General features: G+C 42.6%; 2 protein-coding genes across 6 annotated transcripts in view; one reads left to right on the top strand and one right to left on the bottom strand.

Annotated features, from left to right (window-relative positions):
- The window catches only part of hhat (hedgehog acyltransferase), a 428,216-nt gene that overhangs the window by 172,858 nt on the left and 238,051 nt on the right, over positions 1-17,307 (top strand). The window lies entirely within an intron of this gene.
- The window catches only part of ccdc88ab (coiled-coil domain containing 88Ab), a 98,007-nt gene that overhangs the window by 47,299 nt on the left and 33,401 nt on the right, over positions 1-17,307 (bottom strand). For all 5 annotated transcript variants that reach the window (XM_079511730.1, XM_079511731.1, XM_079511734.1 and 2 more), the window contains exons 4-6: positions 11,099-11,168; positions 1,287-1,345; positions 5-88 (exon numbers count right to left, since the gene is read on the bottom strand). In XM_079511730.1, coding sequence (XP_079367856.1) covers positions 5-88; positions 1,287-1,345; positions 11,099-11,168 — 213 coding nt within the window. The remainder of the gene's footprint in view (positions 1-4; positions 89-1,286; positions 1,346-11,098; positions 11,169-17,307) is intronic.

The raw sequence follows: 17,307 nt of genomic DNA, 5'->3' as shown, positions 1-17,307 counted from the left end.
ATACCTCTTGGATGTGTGCAGCTATCGCAGCTTTAGTGTCAAAGTCCAGGGTCTGGATGCGCTCAATATACTCTTCCTTCTTCTCACACTGGCAAGAGGGGAGAGGAAAATATACGTTTGTTGTGAACCTCAACATATCATATAGAAGAGAAGAGAAGAGAAGAGAAGAGAAGAGAAGAGAAGAGAAGAGAAGAGAAGAGAAGAGAAGAGAAGAGAAGAGAAGAGAAGAGAAGAGAAGAGAAGATCCACAGGTTCATACAGTTGAAGGCCATCGATATTGTCCTTTTCTTTTTGCTGAGGTTTGCGTGATCTGCACAAAAGGACAATTAACCCATTTTGGGCGGGAACCCCTTTTGGTGTTTTAAACATTGTTATAATTTAGCTATTGAAAAATAGCAGATCTACAAGCTCATAGCGCGCCACCGAGTGGCGCGCTATGAGCTTGTAGGTCTGCTATTTTTGAAAAATCGTGAAAATATTTATTTCAGAAAACTAGAGGATTTAGAAGGATTTTTTAAAATTTTGAGGTCAGGCCTAAATGGGTCAAATGATAAGGGACAATATCGGTGGCACCCAACTGTATATAGGTCTGCAAACCTGGAGATAGATACCAGACACATGGCACAGAGCCAACGTCTGATCTGCTATTTATATAGGCCTGTTTTCTCGATAGGACTGAGTCAAAATGTGAAATGAGTCTTTGTCTACTACTGTGCGAAGGTGAGAGCAACGATAAAGAGCCAAGTGAAGAGCATAGGCTAGCATTAGACAGACAGTAGACCTAGTGAATCACTATGTATTGCATGCAAGCTGCATCAGAATCACACTGCTGCTAAACCTCCAGAGGAATGTTACGGAAGTATTGTTTAAAAATGCATGTTTAAAAGTGCATTCAATCTTAACATCTGCTACAAAACATTTAAAAGATTTGAACTTCTTTATTTCTCTTACCACTTCCCTTGTACAGCCTCCGCTAAATATTCGAGCGTCCCTAATGTTTTCTATTTTCCCCCAAGAATTCAAAAGCTAAACAAATAGCATTTATTTTCAGATACAAAGACAATGTGTTGAGAGCTGCTCTTAAGACCCAGGAACAGAATAAAGCAAAAGCTTAATTTCTATTCATTCTGACTCCTTCCTCTTTTAGCAAAGATAACAAAGGTGCTGAAAGCGTAAAAGGTCAATTCAGTTGTTTAAGTGCTTAGTGGGAGCTTTGTCACTCTCACACTGCACACTGTAAAATCATGTTCATTCAACTCTGAGAATCTAATAAAAAAAATCATTACCTGGACAGCACAGCCTAATAGCAGCAGCAATAGTTTCTTCAACTCCTCCAGGCCTTGTTCTGTAGAAGACACACAGAAATGGTAAATGGAATGCATTTATTTACTTCATATTCACCCATTCACACACACACACAACAGTGGAACACCATTACACATACTGTATGTGTTCATACGACACAGAATCACGCACTGATGAAGGCAACCACTCAAGGCACCATCCTGCTCATTGGGAGCAGCCCGGAGGAGACAGAGATTGAACAAAGCTTCCAGCTTCCAGGTGGCCACTCTACCTCCTTAGCTACTGCCACCCCAAAAGTAACCATTACAAAGCGGGCATTTCAAATTAAAATACCAACTGGGAACATCAGGAGCAATGACTGCTGATACTCGGTGTGAAAATAGATAATGGCGTAACAATATACAATTAAAGGCATGCAGATCAAATGGGATAAGCTGTTGTTTTTGTATTTTAGGTACAGACTGGTCATCAGTTTGAGACATCTATACATGTGCAATCAACAAACAGTGAATACACACATGAAAAATGTACAGTCATTATCAACAGGCCTTCAACAGTGAGTATGTGAGTAAGTGCATGCACTGTATGTACAGTACAGTCTATCAACAGTGACTATGAATGAATATGTATACTATACAATGATGTCAGACCACCATGAACTCCAAAGATGCAGTGTGCTTCACCATTACCGACTGTTTGTGTATGGAACTTTCCTGGAGCTATTAAAGGGATTCCATTTAACCACAAGAAATTCCATCACTGTGCTTTTTGAGATATTGCTGATGGAAAATGCTGTGTCGAGGTTCTAAGTGCTAGTAAGTGTAAGGGGTTGAGACGTGGCGACTGCGACAGTTGGAGCATCGCATTTAAGTGAAATCCCAGAGCCCTATTTAGTACATATGTGGAAAATGCCACAATCAGCTTGTACTTGGTCAGAATGGGACTGTGAAATTAAACTGAAATACTCAAATAGCACAAACAATTTAAAATGTATTAAACATTGAAGAGATGAGTGATTTCCTACATTACCCTTTGATGATTGCACTTCCACCACCTAGCAGACAAGCAGCTACCGTGCTCACTTAACTTTGTCTCTGATTCCACTTTAATTAATTGTTACTATTCTTCAAATATCCCTCTACACAGCAGATGGACATCATGTACATAAGCCATAATTTGTGATTCCTAATTTATTTCTGAGACTTTAGAACTTATAAATAAGAGAAGTGAAACAGGCTTCAATCGTTTTGAGGTGTAATGTGGGAATGCATTTTAGAACTACTGAAATCCTGGCAATTTGCCAGTAACTTCTGAATATACATACAAAATAGCTGGAATTTCTATATATAAACAAGTATATTCATACTTTGCCAATTCCCCTTCTACGAAGACCTCGACCTCTGCTTATAGAAACATGGCAACATGGGAGGGTGACTTTCGAGTAACCTGCCACATGTCAGGACATATTGTCAGAAAATGACGAAAGCCACAAACAGATGCTAACATCTCAAACAGGCCTGGGCTCATCTTCTGGATTGAGCCAGAGAAGTAGTAATCCAGGTGTGTGTGTGTGTGTGTGTGTGTGCGTGTGTGCGTGTGTGCAATTGTCTGTCTGTCTGTCTGTCTGTCTGTCACAAGTAATGATTCAGTGTGTGAATAATATGCTGTAATATTAAGTACACCTGCCTACTATGGCATACGTATTGTAATAAAGTGCACCCCTCACCCACCAATGCTTCAAGGTTCAACAAGTTGTGTATTCAGAGACGCCTTTCTGCACTCAGTGCTGTACTCAGGAGTTGTGTGTGTACAGTACTTGTGGCCAGTGGTGTAAAGCAACTAAGTAGATTTACTTAAGTACTGTACTTGTACAATTTTGAGGTATTTGTATGTTACTTGATTATATTGTAAAACAGGAAGGCCACTGCTTGTGGCCTTCCTGTTCGGCTTGAACCTCTCTCATTTATTAGCAAGGTGTTTCCGTCCCACTCTAGACAAGATTGCCATTTCTGAGATTGTGGAAGCACCAGTTGTGATACAATCATAACACATCATTGTCCATTCTGTCTCAAACAGTAACTAGTGAATATTTTAACCCAGTTTGTTTGCTTTGTATTCAGAGTTTCAACAACATAGTCCACTGTTTGGAGGAGCAGTTTGCATAATATGAATTGTGAGTGCATAAATTTGTACTTGTGTAACTGGGTCTCTGTGTGTATATCCTCAGGGGTGTGTGTGTATGTGTGTGTGTGTGTGTGTGTGTGTGTGTGTGTGTGTGTGTGTGTGTGTGTGTGTGTGTGTGTGTGTGTGTGTGTGTGTGTGTGTGTGTGTGTGACGATAAACCAGTTCATCCGGTGTCTCAGGGGGTAGCGAGTGTCCAGCTCTGCCTCTAATAACAATAAATCCAGCTCAGTGACAATAACCATGTTTCATGGATGGACAGACCACACAGAACAATCAGGCCAACCCCACAGCATTAGCTGGGGGTCAGTATTTCAGCTGGCTTCTGAAATGTAGCAAAATTCGTTTTAATTTTAGATGGAGAACGAAGATCGTTCTGATATATGAATATCATTCTGAAATTTCTGATATGACATCCAACATTCAGGGTGGGTGCTGTGATGCAAGTCCAGCGGTACCGCACGATACGTTGATATTATTTGGAATTTATGAGTTATAACCACTTAGACTATACTTATTACTTCCACTTACTTGGTACTCAGAGTTCTTTTTCAATCTACGTACACAAAATCTCTTCGCCAAAAATAGGTGATCAGATCAGCTATTTTTGGTGATTTTTAACGTCAAGTGTAAAGTTATTTTCAATCAGTTGTAATGGAAGTTTTCCTCATGACATGCTGTATTTTAGGGGGAAATAGTTACATAGGCTATTTACGAAAAGTAATATGCCATAAATGTAAGGTGCTGTTACTGTAAAGTAACAACGTAATTCAGGCAGGGTTGCCATGGATGAAAACAATATTTACAGGGGTCTGAGACAAAAATCTTTAAGAACCTCTGCTGTAGATGACATGACACACTACCAAGGCTGGATGAAGGGGCAAATACTGGACAGTACTGGGCTACATCACTCACTGCCAGTGCCAGTGGCCAATAGTAGAAGAATGTGGGTTTACTGGGCAGCTCCAAATTGTGTCGGTGAATAAGCTTGAACCAGGGCCATGTTGAAAAGAACAAGCAGCTACAGTCAATCACCCTTTTTGCAAAAAAATATATAGACCCTGGGGGTCTTTATGTGTGTAATATGTGGTTTACGATATTTTAGATTTTAGCAGTGAGCCCAGTGTCTCTGATGTCATGGACACTGGGCTCACTTACTTCCTGGACTACAATACCCATAATGATTTGGTGCACTGCTACTCCTTGTGGATAGGGGGAGGGCTGTCTTACTGAGACAACATGTAGTCAACATGTAGACAACATGAAGAAAATGATCCAAAGAGTTGTAAGCCTGGGACCACTCCAACCAGGGGCACATGGTGAATCACAATCATAAAACCTTTGATTCTGTTCATAAAAATAATTAGAAAACGGCAGAAAATGACTGGGGTTCTATAGATATTAGAATAGATACCCAGTCAACATAGCTAAGAGACCACAGCAAATGTGCGAAAGATAAGGAATGGTTCAATTTCTTACAAGTATAAATAATGCATAGAGCTAGACAGAGAGGGGGGGGGGGATTGCAGAGATGGACAGAACAAACATAAATAAGGAATGCCTACAAAGCAAATCAAATACAGAAAAATAAGCTAAGCAAAATAATTAAGGGACTAAATGAAAGAGCATGAAAGAAGGAGAAAGGAATGTGTAGATGAAAATAGTGCTTTCTTGAAAATATTTATTTTTCAGTGTCAGTGACAGCAGTTGTCAAACCTTTGTTATCACAGTGCTATTACTGTACCTGTATGTCCAAACGTCAAGCATTCATCGGAGTAGTTTGTTATGCCAAACACACACACATCAGTAATAAATCATTATCCCATTACCCAGCCTTTCTTTTCCCTGGGTGATGGATGGTATGATAAAAGGACAGTGTGATAAGCTTGCACTGTACAGTAGCTGACATATTTTCCCTAAGGAAAATGTGGCATCTGCCACAAATGGCACACAAAAGCTAAATTTTCCTTAGGGAAAATACAGCAAAATAAGGCAGCTGGCCAATCAGCGCAAGTAAAAAATACCACCACACACTAAACTGTCACCGTGAGTGACCTCGATGCTGCTCACCATGTCCAACATGGATTAAACTCAGTCACCAAACACGGTTGCTACGGACAATACAGAGTGGGAAACCATTTTGTTCCCTGGGGGAAATTCCTCATTGACAGTAATGCTAATCTATTAAAAACAAATAATCCTATTTCTTGTTGTTTTTGTGAATAAATAAGGCTAAATAAATTATCAACCAGCAAACTTTGTTGTCCTCATTTGGATAACATTGTCCATAGACAATTACTTCCCGGTGACATGTGACAAGAGGAAAAGTCCCTTTTCACGCCTATATGAATTATTTGACAACTTTCTGTGATAACTGGCAAATTGTTTAGCAAAAGAATATTCATTTCCAATTTTCCATTCCAACGGCATCCTGATTTCCCTGACCCCTGTGTATAGGTTACGTTTGCTTTACCACTGAACAGACACCACATTGTGATTATTATTATATTCTGTGGTGTTTAAAGTAAGTCTATACTAGCGACTAGCAACAGGGCCTCTCTCCTGCTCCACTAGTACACTACCCTCATCCCTTCTCCCTGGCTTCCTCTACACTTCTTTTCCCTCCCTTTCATACATACTCAATCCATCCATCCATCTATTCTTTCCTACAGACTCTTTCCTCCCACTCCTTCCTTCCTTCCGCCCCTCTGATGTCAGCGATGTTAGGAATCAAATCACTGATGCTTCTTGACCTGACGTGCTATCCATTCAGTCCCCAATCTCCCCCTCTCTCTTACCCCACCCTCTCTCTCCTCCTCCCAACAGGAAACAGAAGGTTAGAGGGATGGTGACTAACACATTTTCCGGGATCACCATTGTTCATGCATTTGTATTTGAGCAAGAAAGAAGAGTGAAAGACGTGTGTACAATATGAAAGGTCTGTGAATAATGGCATGTGTTTTATGCATTTAGATGAGGTTGTTTTACGTTATCCCTTCTCCCAGGTGTAACAGAGACCTGTCCTCATTGCCGTTCATTTGTATAATGCTTCTGTATGGCTCACTAGACATCCTCTCCTGGTTTTGAAGGCAGCATTTCAGTAAAATGATTTAATTTTCTCAACTAGGAAAATAGTGGAGGTACTTCTGTCATATACTGGCTGGCCGTGTGTACAAGGCATTTTGCGCCGATAGGTCCAGCAGGAGGATCTGTGTCCCTTTATTTTGGTTGAACTGAACTCTCAAAAAACAATTTTGCTTTACTCCAAAGGAGTGGTGAATTTAATGTTTTGAGTTGAACATTTATTACATTATTTTGTTGGGGTTTTGTTATTTGTTGATTTTCGTTTGAATATTGAATGCCATTTGATGCTTTTGTTATTTTCCTTAAAGTAAATAATGTTGTAACCTAACCCATGCACCCTGGTTTCAATACAAATACTGTACCAATCCAACATTTAAGGGTTCTTTATCTTTTATTGAGTCCTTGTTCGTTTTCCTTGACACCACCTGGCTATACAAAAAAAAGGAGAGGCTAAGTTCCTCTCTGGTAGGTACACGCCTGCCTGGCACCCCAAATAAGCTACTGAGGAAACCGTTACAATCGGCTTGTGAGAGTAGCTCCGGACACACAGACACACAAACAGACAGAAACACCCTGTTCTAGACGTCTGTAGAGCCACGCCATAAAAAGCTAATATCAGGGGCCACATGGTAAGTAGTTTGATTTTACTTTTATTATTATTATATTTTTATTGTAACCCATTTTTCACCCAGTGCCAATTGCCTAAGCTGCAATGACTTTTCCCAGTTGGACGAAGCGTGTGCCGTGTGGAAGGAACACATTATTCCAACCAGTTCCTTTCCTCTCCAACAGGCATGTCCACGTTTCCACGACTAGAAAGGCCCTTTCCATGACACAGCCGGGGCGGCTGACCAGAAACGGGGAGAACATGCAAACTACACACAGCAAGTCCCTTTGGCCAACCCCACCCAGGGTATGGGCGGCTTGGGCGCTGATGACACGGAGGAGAGCACACGTCCCCAGCGCCCACATCGTCTCCGGTGGGAATCGAACCCAGGACCTTCCTAGCTGTGAGGTGACTGCTCTGCCGTAGCTTGATTTTAAGAGCTGCTCTACAAATCAAATCATTCCTTTTTTTTTGTTCCTCTTTTTATGTCCGGAACGGTTTACGGTGTGTTTGTGGTGAAGTAGCTGTCCCTACTACACGCAGTGGCTTCGCTTGATAACAGTAGGTGCTGAAGTGGCTTTATAACAGTTGAACGCTTGCGATGGTTAGGACTCCTCGTGCATGCCTAGTTAGGAGTATTTTTAGTGTTTTCGATGCAGCAGTATGGTGCTTAGAACGAGCTTAGAAAGAGAACTCAAAACCTCACGGAGACACGAGAAGAAAAGAGCAGGGAATTCAGACAAAGAGCTTTCACAAGCTCCAAACAGATTGCATCTACAAGATGATGATCACTGGGTGATCACAGTCTTACACAAAGACTAAACAAGGGAGAGGTGTGCACTTGTGAAGACCTGCAAGATGCACAAGTGAGTGTATATTGCTGTGTGCACCCTGTGTGCATCTAATTGTGTGTGTGTGCGTGTGCGTGCGTGCGTGCGTGCGTGCGTGCGTGCGTGCGTGCATGCGTGCGTGCGTGCGTGCGTGCGTCTGTACGTGTGTTCGCAGACTAGGTTAAATAAAGGCCTGGGGGCAACCCTGTGTGTTCCCACAGTTCACTGTTGTTAACTCTCCCCTCCTCCACACACACACACACAAACACACAGACACACGCGCGCGCGCACGCGCACGCACGCCCTGCCCCCTAATGAAAGCATAATAAAAGACACATGGCCAATGACTTTCAGCTGGCAGCCGTAGCTCTACTCAATAGCTACTGCTTGGTGCGACTGGCTGACTTATCTGACTGGCTGGGGGGTAAAGGGCAAGAGGAACTCTGAGGAATGTAGCCTAATGCTTACTGCCTGCAGTGCACTCTGCTCTGAACGTACTGTATGCCTTCCACTGTCTGCCTTGAGATGAGTTTAGTATGTGTGTATACTCAATGGAGAATACCGGTATGTACACCAAAATACACAGTACAATGCCCACCGTTTACCATTACGGGTCGCACTAGTTGCACTAGCAACGTTACAATCTGCTTTACGGAATTGTGCTGAATAAATGTAAAATGATTCTGGAATGATGTTTCTCAAGCAAGTAGTGTTGAGTGTGAGATAAGGCATTCTACTAAGGCATTGCGGTTGCAAACTGCAGCACTGGTGATCTGCTTCTTCTTCAAAACAATAAAAAAACAGTATCAGAGAGAGCATAAAAGTTGTGCATCATTGGGAACAGTGGGGAAAGGAACTGATAAAATGGAGAAAGCACCTCACTGTGTCTATAACTGCCATTCCATCACAGAGAGCTACTGATTCAGTCGAGGCTACTGATTCAGTGACATTGGCTCGTTTAAAATCCCTACTGTGCAGCAGCAGGTCGATGCTAGTAATGTCCTCTCCTCAGCAGTAGACTGAACTAAGGTCACAATGTAATATTAAAAACAGCATGTCTGAGCTGAACAGGCCATGATGGTCAAGGGTGCACTACATGCCATGTGCATGTGTGTAAACAGTTCATGCTGCGGACGGACAGACGGACGGACGGACGGACAGACGGACGGACGGACAGACGGACGGACGCAATGGCTGCAATGTGTGTCCACAATGTGTGTCCACTTTAACAGAATGAATTAACTCATTTACCGGCAACACCCCCATCTTGGTTTCTGAATTGTGTACTCCAGGACCGCCAGTAGTTCATTCTTTATGAGGGACCATATTACTTTGAAAGCCGTTTCACTCGGAAACCGAGAAGCAGGACGTGAATAATCTCTGCTATAAACAGCCTTGAATGTTATTTAATTCCCCCAAAACATACATTTTGTAGTTTAGAGAAATGAGGCTCAAATCAAGCTTGTTTTGATCCAAAAAGAAGAATCTGAGATATTACGATTCTAAAAACTGCATTCCCATAGACGACATAAGGCAACGGAATATTCACTTGCGGTTTTTTTTCATCGCAGTGTAGCAAATTTACAAAATGGGGACATATTCATGTGACCCATTAAAATGTTTTAAGATATTTTATTTTTTGCATTTTTATGCTTTACTTCTTAAATAGGAGAGAGAGAAACAAAACAAAGGCAGAGAGGGGAGACATGCAAGACAAAACCGGGAGGGAGTCAAATTTTAACTTGAGATCTCACAAGGAGCATAACTGACTGAGCTGCCATTTACGCAAAATATAAAACAATTTAGGAAGGAAACGTCTGCCTAGCACGCTCTGATTTTGAGATTTCTATGGGCATTTCTGACCTTTACTCCTCTATACCGTTTAGGTCAGGGGATCTCAACGTTTTTGGCTGGGGACCCCCGAAAATGCTTTGGCAACGTCTCGGGATATATATATATATATATTTTTTTTTTGTGAAAATTATTTGGGGACCCCCCAAAATAATTTGGCGACCCCCCCGAGGGGTCGCGACCCACGGGTTGAGAACCCCTGGTTTAGGTGATTGATGCATGATCATGGCATGCACGTGCAAGGATAGACATGAAAGGGGGCTTTAGCCCCTGCCTTTTTGACTGTCGGAGAAAAGTGCCCTCTCCGTCCTGAACTGGAATGTAGCATTTTATGTTCCCCTCGGAGGCTCTGAACCTCAGCGCAATGAGCGCATCTGCACTAAATCTTTCTTAATTGCTTGCAGTGCCGTGCAGGCGTGCACAGTGCGCGAACACACAATTATAGCAGATCTACAAGCTCACAACGTGTCGCCTGGCGATTTTGGGTGCACGGTACCGCTGCTGCGCAAGTCGAAGTATATACACAATCAAAATCAGTGCACACACAAACCAAACGAGTGAAGTGAACCAGTCTGAGACATACAGTTGGAGGCCATCGATATTGTCCTTTTCTTTTTGCTGAGGTTTGCGTGATCTGCGCAAAAGGACAGTTAACCCATTTTGGGCGGGAACCCCTTTTGGTGTTTTAAACATTATGTTATAATTTAGCTATTGGAAAATAGCAGATCTACAAGCTCATAGCGCGCCACCGAGTGGCGCGCTACGAGCTTGTAGGTCTGCTATTTTTGAAAAATCGTGAAAATATTTATTTCAGAAAACTGGAGGATTTTGAGGTCAGGCCTAAATGGGTCAAATGATAAGGGACAATATCGGTGGCACCCAACTGTATGTCATGTCACGTAGGCTATGTGTTCACATTTTATATTGTTCATTCAAATACTAGGCACTTCTAGGCAATCAAGCCAATCAAGCAAATGCGATATGCCTACTTAATATTAATGACAGCAAAGCAAGCAAACTGCTCATTTTACTTACTAGTAATTTGGGCTGCAAAAATCTGGGTAGAAATGTAAAATAAAAAAAAGGTTTTCTATAATTCCAAATTTCCAGCCCGTGAATCCCTTCAAATTTCCTCTGCACGTTCCTGTTCCATGGTCTCAAGCCCAGCAAGTCTAACTCCGTATTTAACTGATTAACTGATTTAACTGCATTTCTGTGGTGCTGTGTTTTAAATACATACCAGTGAGTGGATTCCGGCCCAGTACCAACACATTGGGTAGAGGCATCATCACAAGTTGCTGGAGAATCTCCTAGTACACAAAACAGGGGGACAACAGGTCAGAAAGACACTCACCATGAGGTTGGATAACGATGTGTGGGTTCATAAGTGAATCTCTGTGCTCGGCCGAAGACAAATAACCTGAAACAAGGTCAGTTTAGAACTGGATTTACAATTTAGGCATTTAGCAGACGCTCTTAATCCAGAGCGACTTACATTAAGCAATAACAAAAGCATGGCATACATCACATATATAAAAAGTAGTTATCATGAATCATGCGTAAACTAAGAACGTAACAGTGGAGTATCTGGCTATACATACTATATAATATATTATACATGTGTACTATAAAGTGCTATATAATGCAATTCTAGAGCCATCTACGTAACAAGCTATAAGTCTGTTTAAAATACTATCTAAGTCTACATAATGTGCTATCTAAGGGGCTAGGCTAGGGCAAGTGCTACGGGCCATGGTGGAGTCTGAAGAGGTGGGTTTTCAGACTACGGCGGAAGATTGGGAGTGAGGCTGCAGTTCTGACTGTGATGGGAAGTGCATTCCATAGTTTTGGAGCCAGAAGGGAGAAGAGTTTGGTCTGACTAGGTTGCTACTATACACAATTGGCTACACGAGTGGTTCAGACTCCCATTGGCTGAGGCGGCGTTTCAGAGTATGGGTTCAGACTCCCATTGGCTTAGGCGGTGTTTCAGAGTATGGGTTCAGACTTCCATTGGCTTAGGGGCAGCCCATCATGACTAGGTCGCTAAAAGGAAATGAGCTGTTGTACGTGGGTCAAAATGGCATGATATGAAATAAACACATACACGATGATGTCCAAACTGGGCCAATAGAAAACTCTACTGTGTACCAACAAGAGAAAGGTAAAGTGTTGACATTAAAGTAACGGTACTGTATATGTATACAGTACCACCATGTACGAGATGATCTTGAGGGCTCCTAATGCTCTAATATCATCCAACTATATCAAGCTTTTATAATGGACAGAGGTCTCACATTACAGGTGAGGTCATTCAATCTACAGTATGTGTGCATACTCTGGAAATTTAACGTGTGTGTGTGGTGAGCGGGCTGGGGATGCAAGTGATACTGGTATTTATGTGGGTTTAAATGGCTTGTATGGCATTTGCCGCAAGGCCTCCCATTCACATGTGATTCATGAAAAAAAACACACACACACACACACACACACACACACACACACACACACACACACACACACACACACACACACACACACACACACACACACACACACACACACACACACACACACACACACACACACACACACACACACACACACACACACACACACACACACACACACACACACACACACACACACACACACACACACACACGTGATGATGCAGTCCTCTCCACGTGTCACGAGGCGTAACGGACTGACGACCATATATGGTTGCGTGATGTGTCACGAGGCGTGAGGGACTGACGTCCATATATGGTGGCGTGACGACACAAGGCGTAACGGACTGATAACCATATATGATGGTGTGACGTGTCATGAGGCGTGAGGGACTGACGGCCATATATGGAGGCGTGAAGGGTCACGAGGTGGGAGGGACTGACGGCCATATATGGTGGCGTGACGGATGAACGACGGATGGAACGACAGACAGAACGACGGACGGAACGATGGACTGACTGACAGGTTTGGTGTGTTAAGTACCGGAAAGAGTTGTCACGTATACACTTGCACTGCAAGAAAGGATGAGAACACAGTTTACAGCCTAATCTTTTTTATTTAAATCACGAATGCTAGTAACGATTAAGACTACAGTTGCAGGGTTACGATCAACAAGCTAGTCTTTCAGCCATGTTTTCATATATCCATGATTCAAATGATGCAAGCTAGGACAAGGCAAATCCACTAAATTGTTGAAGATGCATAGAACATGACCATGGAGCCTAAAACTCAACCACAACCTGCCAAAATATTATTTCAAGTGAAGTTGAACAGCATGCAGATCTACCGAAAGGAAAGACTAGTTCACTTAAGCAGAGAAGACGTGGGCGTTTTGTATTGAATATTTCATGTCTACCTGATGGCAGAGAGCAGTCTGAACTCATCTGACCCAGCTGGTGGAGTGTTCTATGTTCTGAGTGTTCAGTTTTATGCTGATGCAATAAGAAAGAAGCTTATCTAACAGTGGACAGACCTTCTCCTATCAAAACCATCTGCCATATGAATACTGCATTACCTCACCATAAAATACAGTACATACCTCACAGGAAATACAATAAGTATATGACATACGTATGGTGATTCTGACATTAAAACAATATAGATGTACAATGTGCTACAACCATACATTCCTGATTTAGCCGCACACCTGTGTCTAGATAAAAATGGGCACATACATTAACATAAGCTACTATCATTTCCATTAACATCTTCCGGGAACAACGGATGGAAATTAGCATTCTTGCTAAATCCGGCATATTTACATTGCATTTTTTGTGTGGTTTTCATCAATAAGTGCTGTCCCTCCTGAATACACATATAATAAATATGCCCTTACTGATATTATTCGGTCACCGGCCTACTTGGAAACGATGCAAGATGGGAACAATGAAAATCTGGAATGCATATCCCACCCTACTATGCAATAGCGTTATATCAGTCGTCATAGCACCCGTTTTAACCATCTGTCTGTATCCCTTTTATGCCCATGTATGGAGCTCTCGATATCTGTCTGTCCTTGTCTGGCCATATATAGGCATATGGAGGGAGGTCAGGTGTGGAAAGTCCTTGTGCAGTCAGTGGTAAACATCTGTGGAGAATGTGTGGAGAATGTCTGAAGAGTGCAAACTGACTGTGAAAACTGAACTGACTAAGTAATCAAATGGCAGGTGTGGGGAATTCTGCAGGTGTAAGCTGGAGTTGCCATGGAACGGTTATCAAGTTATGTGGATTACAGACGTACACACGTACGAACACACAGAGACGTGGTGCATTTATTGTAAGATGTATTTCTCCCTTCCAATTACTGTCTGTAGTGTAAATTCGTATCTTCCTGTTCCAAAAAATGATTCTACTATGGAAACTATAAGCTAAGGTTGTATCATTACCCACAGCAGACACTGCTGTGTTCCAGGGCTAGTGTAAACTTTAGCTGTTTGCTCCGACACAGAGACGCTAGCGGATCAAGGATATGGGACAGAGCCAGGGTAGTGATAGATGCTTTGCAAACCGTTCGCAGCCATACAGAAATAAGACATTTTGTCAGGCAGGCAAACAGGGAGACCAAAAGGTGAGGGAACACCCAGAGAGAAGCGGAGACAATTAAAACTGTGTGGAAGATTTAAGAGGTTTAGGCCAAGTGACAGCACAGAGGACGGAAGTCAAAAGAATGAAGGACAAAAAGGCACTCCAACCACGCGCGCACGCACACACACGCACACGCGCACACACACGCACACACACACACACACACACAGTGAAGGTCAAAGTGTGGCTACTGGTACATGCCCCTGGTTATTAGCACGGTTGCCATGGTTTTCTTTCACTGGGGAGGATTGGAGATCTGAACCCAATATTCCTGATGTATTCCTTGTCCTGCAAGCCAAGACAAGGCAATGCATTCCATCTTTCTGTTTGTACCTAATATAATAATGTAATAATGTGATGTATATAAATGTGGTTATTGAATGATTCTATCAGATCTAAGTGAGTCAATGAGTTGCATTCATTTGAAGAATAGTGAGTGATGATACACGATGATGTGTTCTAGACACATGACTATGATTCAAACTCTCTGTTCTTGTCAGAGATGACTGGACGGCTGAAACGGTATGTGGCCTGGTTGCCGATAGCCTGGCCCAGCCTGTGTGGTTTCTGGTCTAGAGGGGTGGTTGCCGGTCGAAAACAGGCGGTGGATCCTATTGGTTCACCAATCTGAGCACCCGCCCCCTCCTCCCCTCCCCGGAGGACACTGATATCAGGCAGAGCGACACCCCTCTGCACTGTTATTGGTTGGTTAGTTGGTTGTTATTCAAAAGACTAGGACTAAATCAAAATATTCTGAAAAAATTAACACTGTTCCTATGCCAAATTTTCCAATGGGTTTCCCCAGGCTTTTCGTTTTGAGCTGAAAGCCAACAAAAATAAAAGCCTGGGTACCGAGACCAGGTTGCAGCAGTCAACCCATTTAGCCAGTTCCAGCAGTCAACCTTTCTGAAGTCAGAGTGTCTGTAGAATCGGCGGCAGCATCTAGCCATCAAACGTTCCAAAGTGTGGAATATGAAAATGGGATATGTTTCCACATTGTTAGCATGTTGTCACATTTGCTCTAAACTTCTTTAAATAACTAACATACTGGAAAACGTCATACAATGGCCAGACCTATTTAATGCTAGCAAACACTGAGCGGAATCTGTGGAACAGACACAGAGACTTGGCCATGTGCAGTGCAAGATTAGAGCTCTATATACTTTATATTCTGTTAGAAAAATAAAAATAAAGTGTGTGTACTGTATTTAGGTGATTTAGGCGTTTATTCAGTACTGTGTGGCTACTCTACTGTATGGTAATTGTTCACTTGGGAAACAGCTGCCTATCTGATTCTGTGCATTAGACTACTTCTCCTTTTTCTGATTCGTCAAAAAATACTGCAAACAGACTGCAGTTTTACCACACAGGAGGAGTGAATCACCTGTCCCTGCCAGCAATGCACACACGCACGTCTCTATAAGGAACATATGCTTGCTGTGCAAACAGCATTTCAGGCTGTGCTATAATTCTTTGTTTCAGCCCATGTGTCAGAACCCAACCACACATTTACTCTGTACAAGCCTCAGTGTTAATTTGACTGTCAAGAGTTAAATTAGCACTTCATGTTGCAGTGTTGTACTGTAGCTACAGCAAACTTCCAAATGCTTCTCTCAGGAAGGAACCGTACACTCCAGTGACGATGGACAAGAGCTAATGCTCCATTTCATTTTTTATTTGCAGGACACGTTTCACAGTGTCAGCTTAGCCTGACAAAGCTGCGTACGCGGCAAAGCACGTACAATATCTTGCCTACCAGCACCTCCTCCACCTGGATGTGCTGGTAGGCAATATATTGTACGTGCGTTTTACAACATCACGATGTGGCCGTATAGATTGCCAATTTCTGCTATTTTGAAAAATAAATGTAAAGTACAAAATAGGGCGTGCGTCACTGATTATTAAGGTATTGGTTTTGCGCTATAATATGCTTTGCACATTACGATACGGTTACTTATATATGGCATTTTGGATTAGCTGCATGCTAAACTAATCTAAGGTACAGTAGACTAATATGCCACATGGATTAGCTTGCATAGGCAAAGCTCTCATAAATAAAACATGATAAGACACTAGGAGAGAGGGAGAACAGCGAGCACACTGAGAATGTCATGGCGGTGATTTGATGATGTCACACACACACACACACACACACACACACACACACACACACACACACACACACACACACACACACACACACACACACACACACACACACACACACACACACACACACACACACACACACACACACACACACACACACACACACACACACACACACACACACACACACACACACACACACACACACACACACACACACAGCCACAGCCACAGCCTGGAAGTATTTCTGCTATGACAAAGGAAAAGGTGCCGACATGGAACTCAATGATTTTGCATGTTACCGTAAGCCTTCATCCTGCCTATTCCATGTTCTTACAATGTAAGTTCTATTAATGGCCAAAGTGTGCCATTTAGCCCAGATTGAGAGAGAGAGAGAGAGAGAGAGACAGAGAGAGAGAGACAGAGACATAGGAGGAATAGAAGGGGAGGGTGAGAATGAGAGAGAGAGATGCTACTTTGATTCTCTCACTTCACACTCCAGGCACATCACACCCCGACCTCCTTCTATGCCATATTATTGATTCCAGCATGGCACTGATTCCTCTTCTATTGCATACAGACCTCTACAAGAGCTACCCTGGTTGCAAGCATAATATGGTTTATGTGAACTGATACAGTTTTGCACGCGCACACGCATGCATGCACGCACAAACACACACACACACACTGTACATGATACTGTATGTCCATGCAGTGTCTCAGCAGAGCACTTCAAACTATTGAGTT

Source organism: Electrona antarctica (genome assembly GCF_951216825.1).
Source record: "Electrona antarctica genome assembly, chromosome: 10".
In the NCBI taxonomy this organism is placed as follows: Eukaryota; Metazoa; Chordata; class Actinopteri; order Myctophiformes; family Myctophidae; genus Electrona; species Electrona antarctica.
The sequence above is the reverse complement of the archived record's forward strand: the minus strand, read 5'-3'. Positions and strand labels throughout refer to the sequence as shown.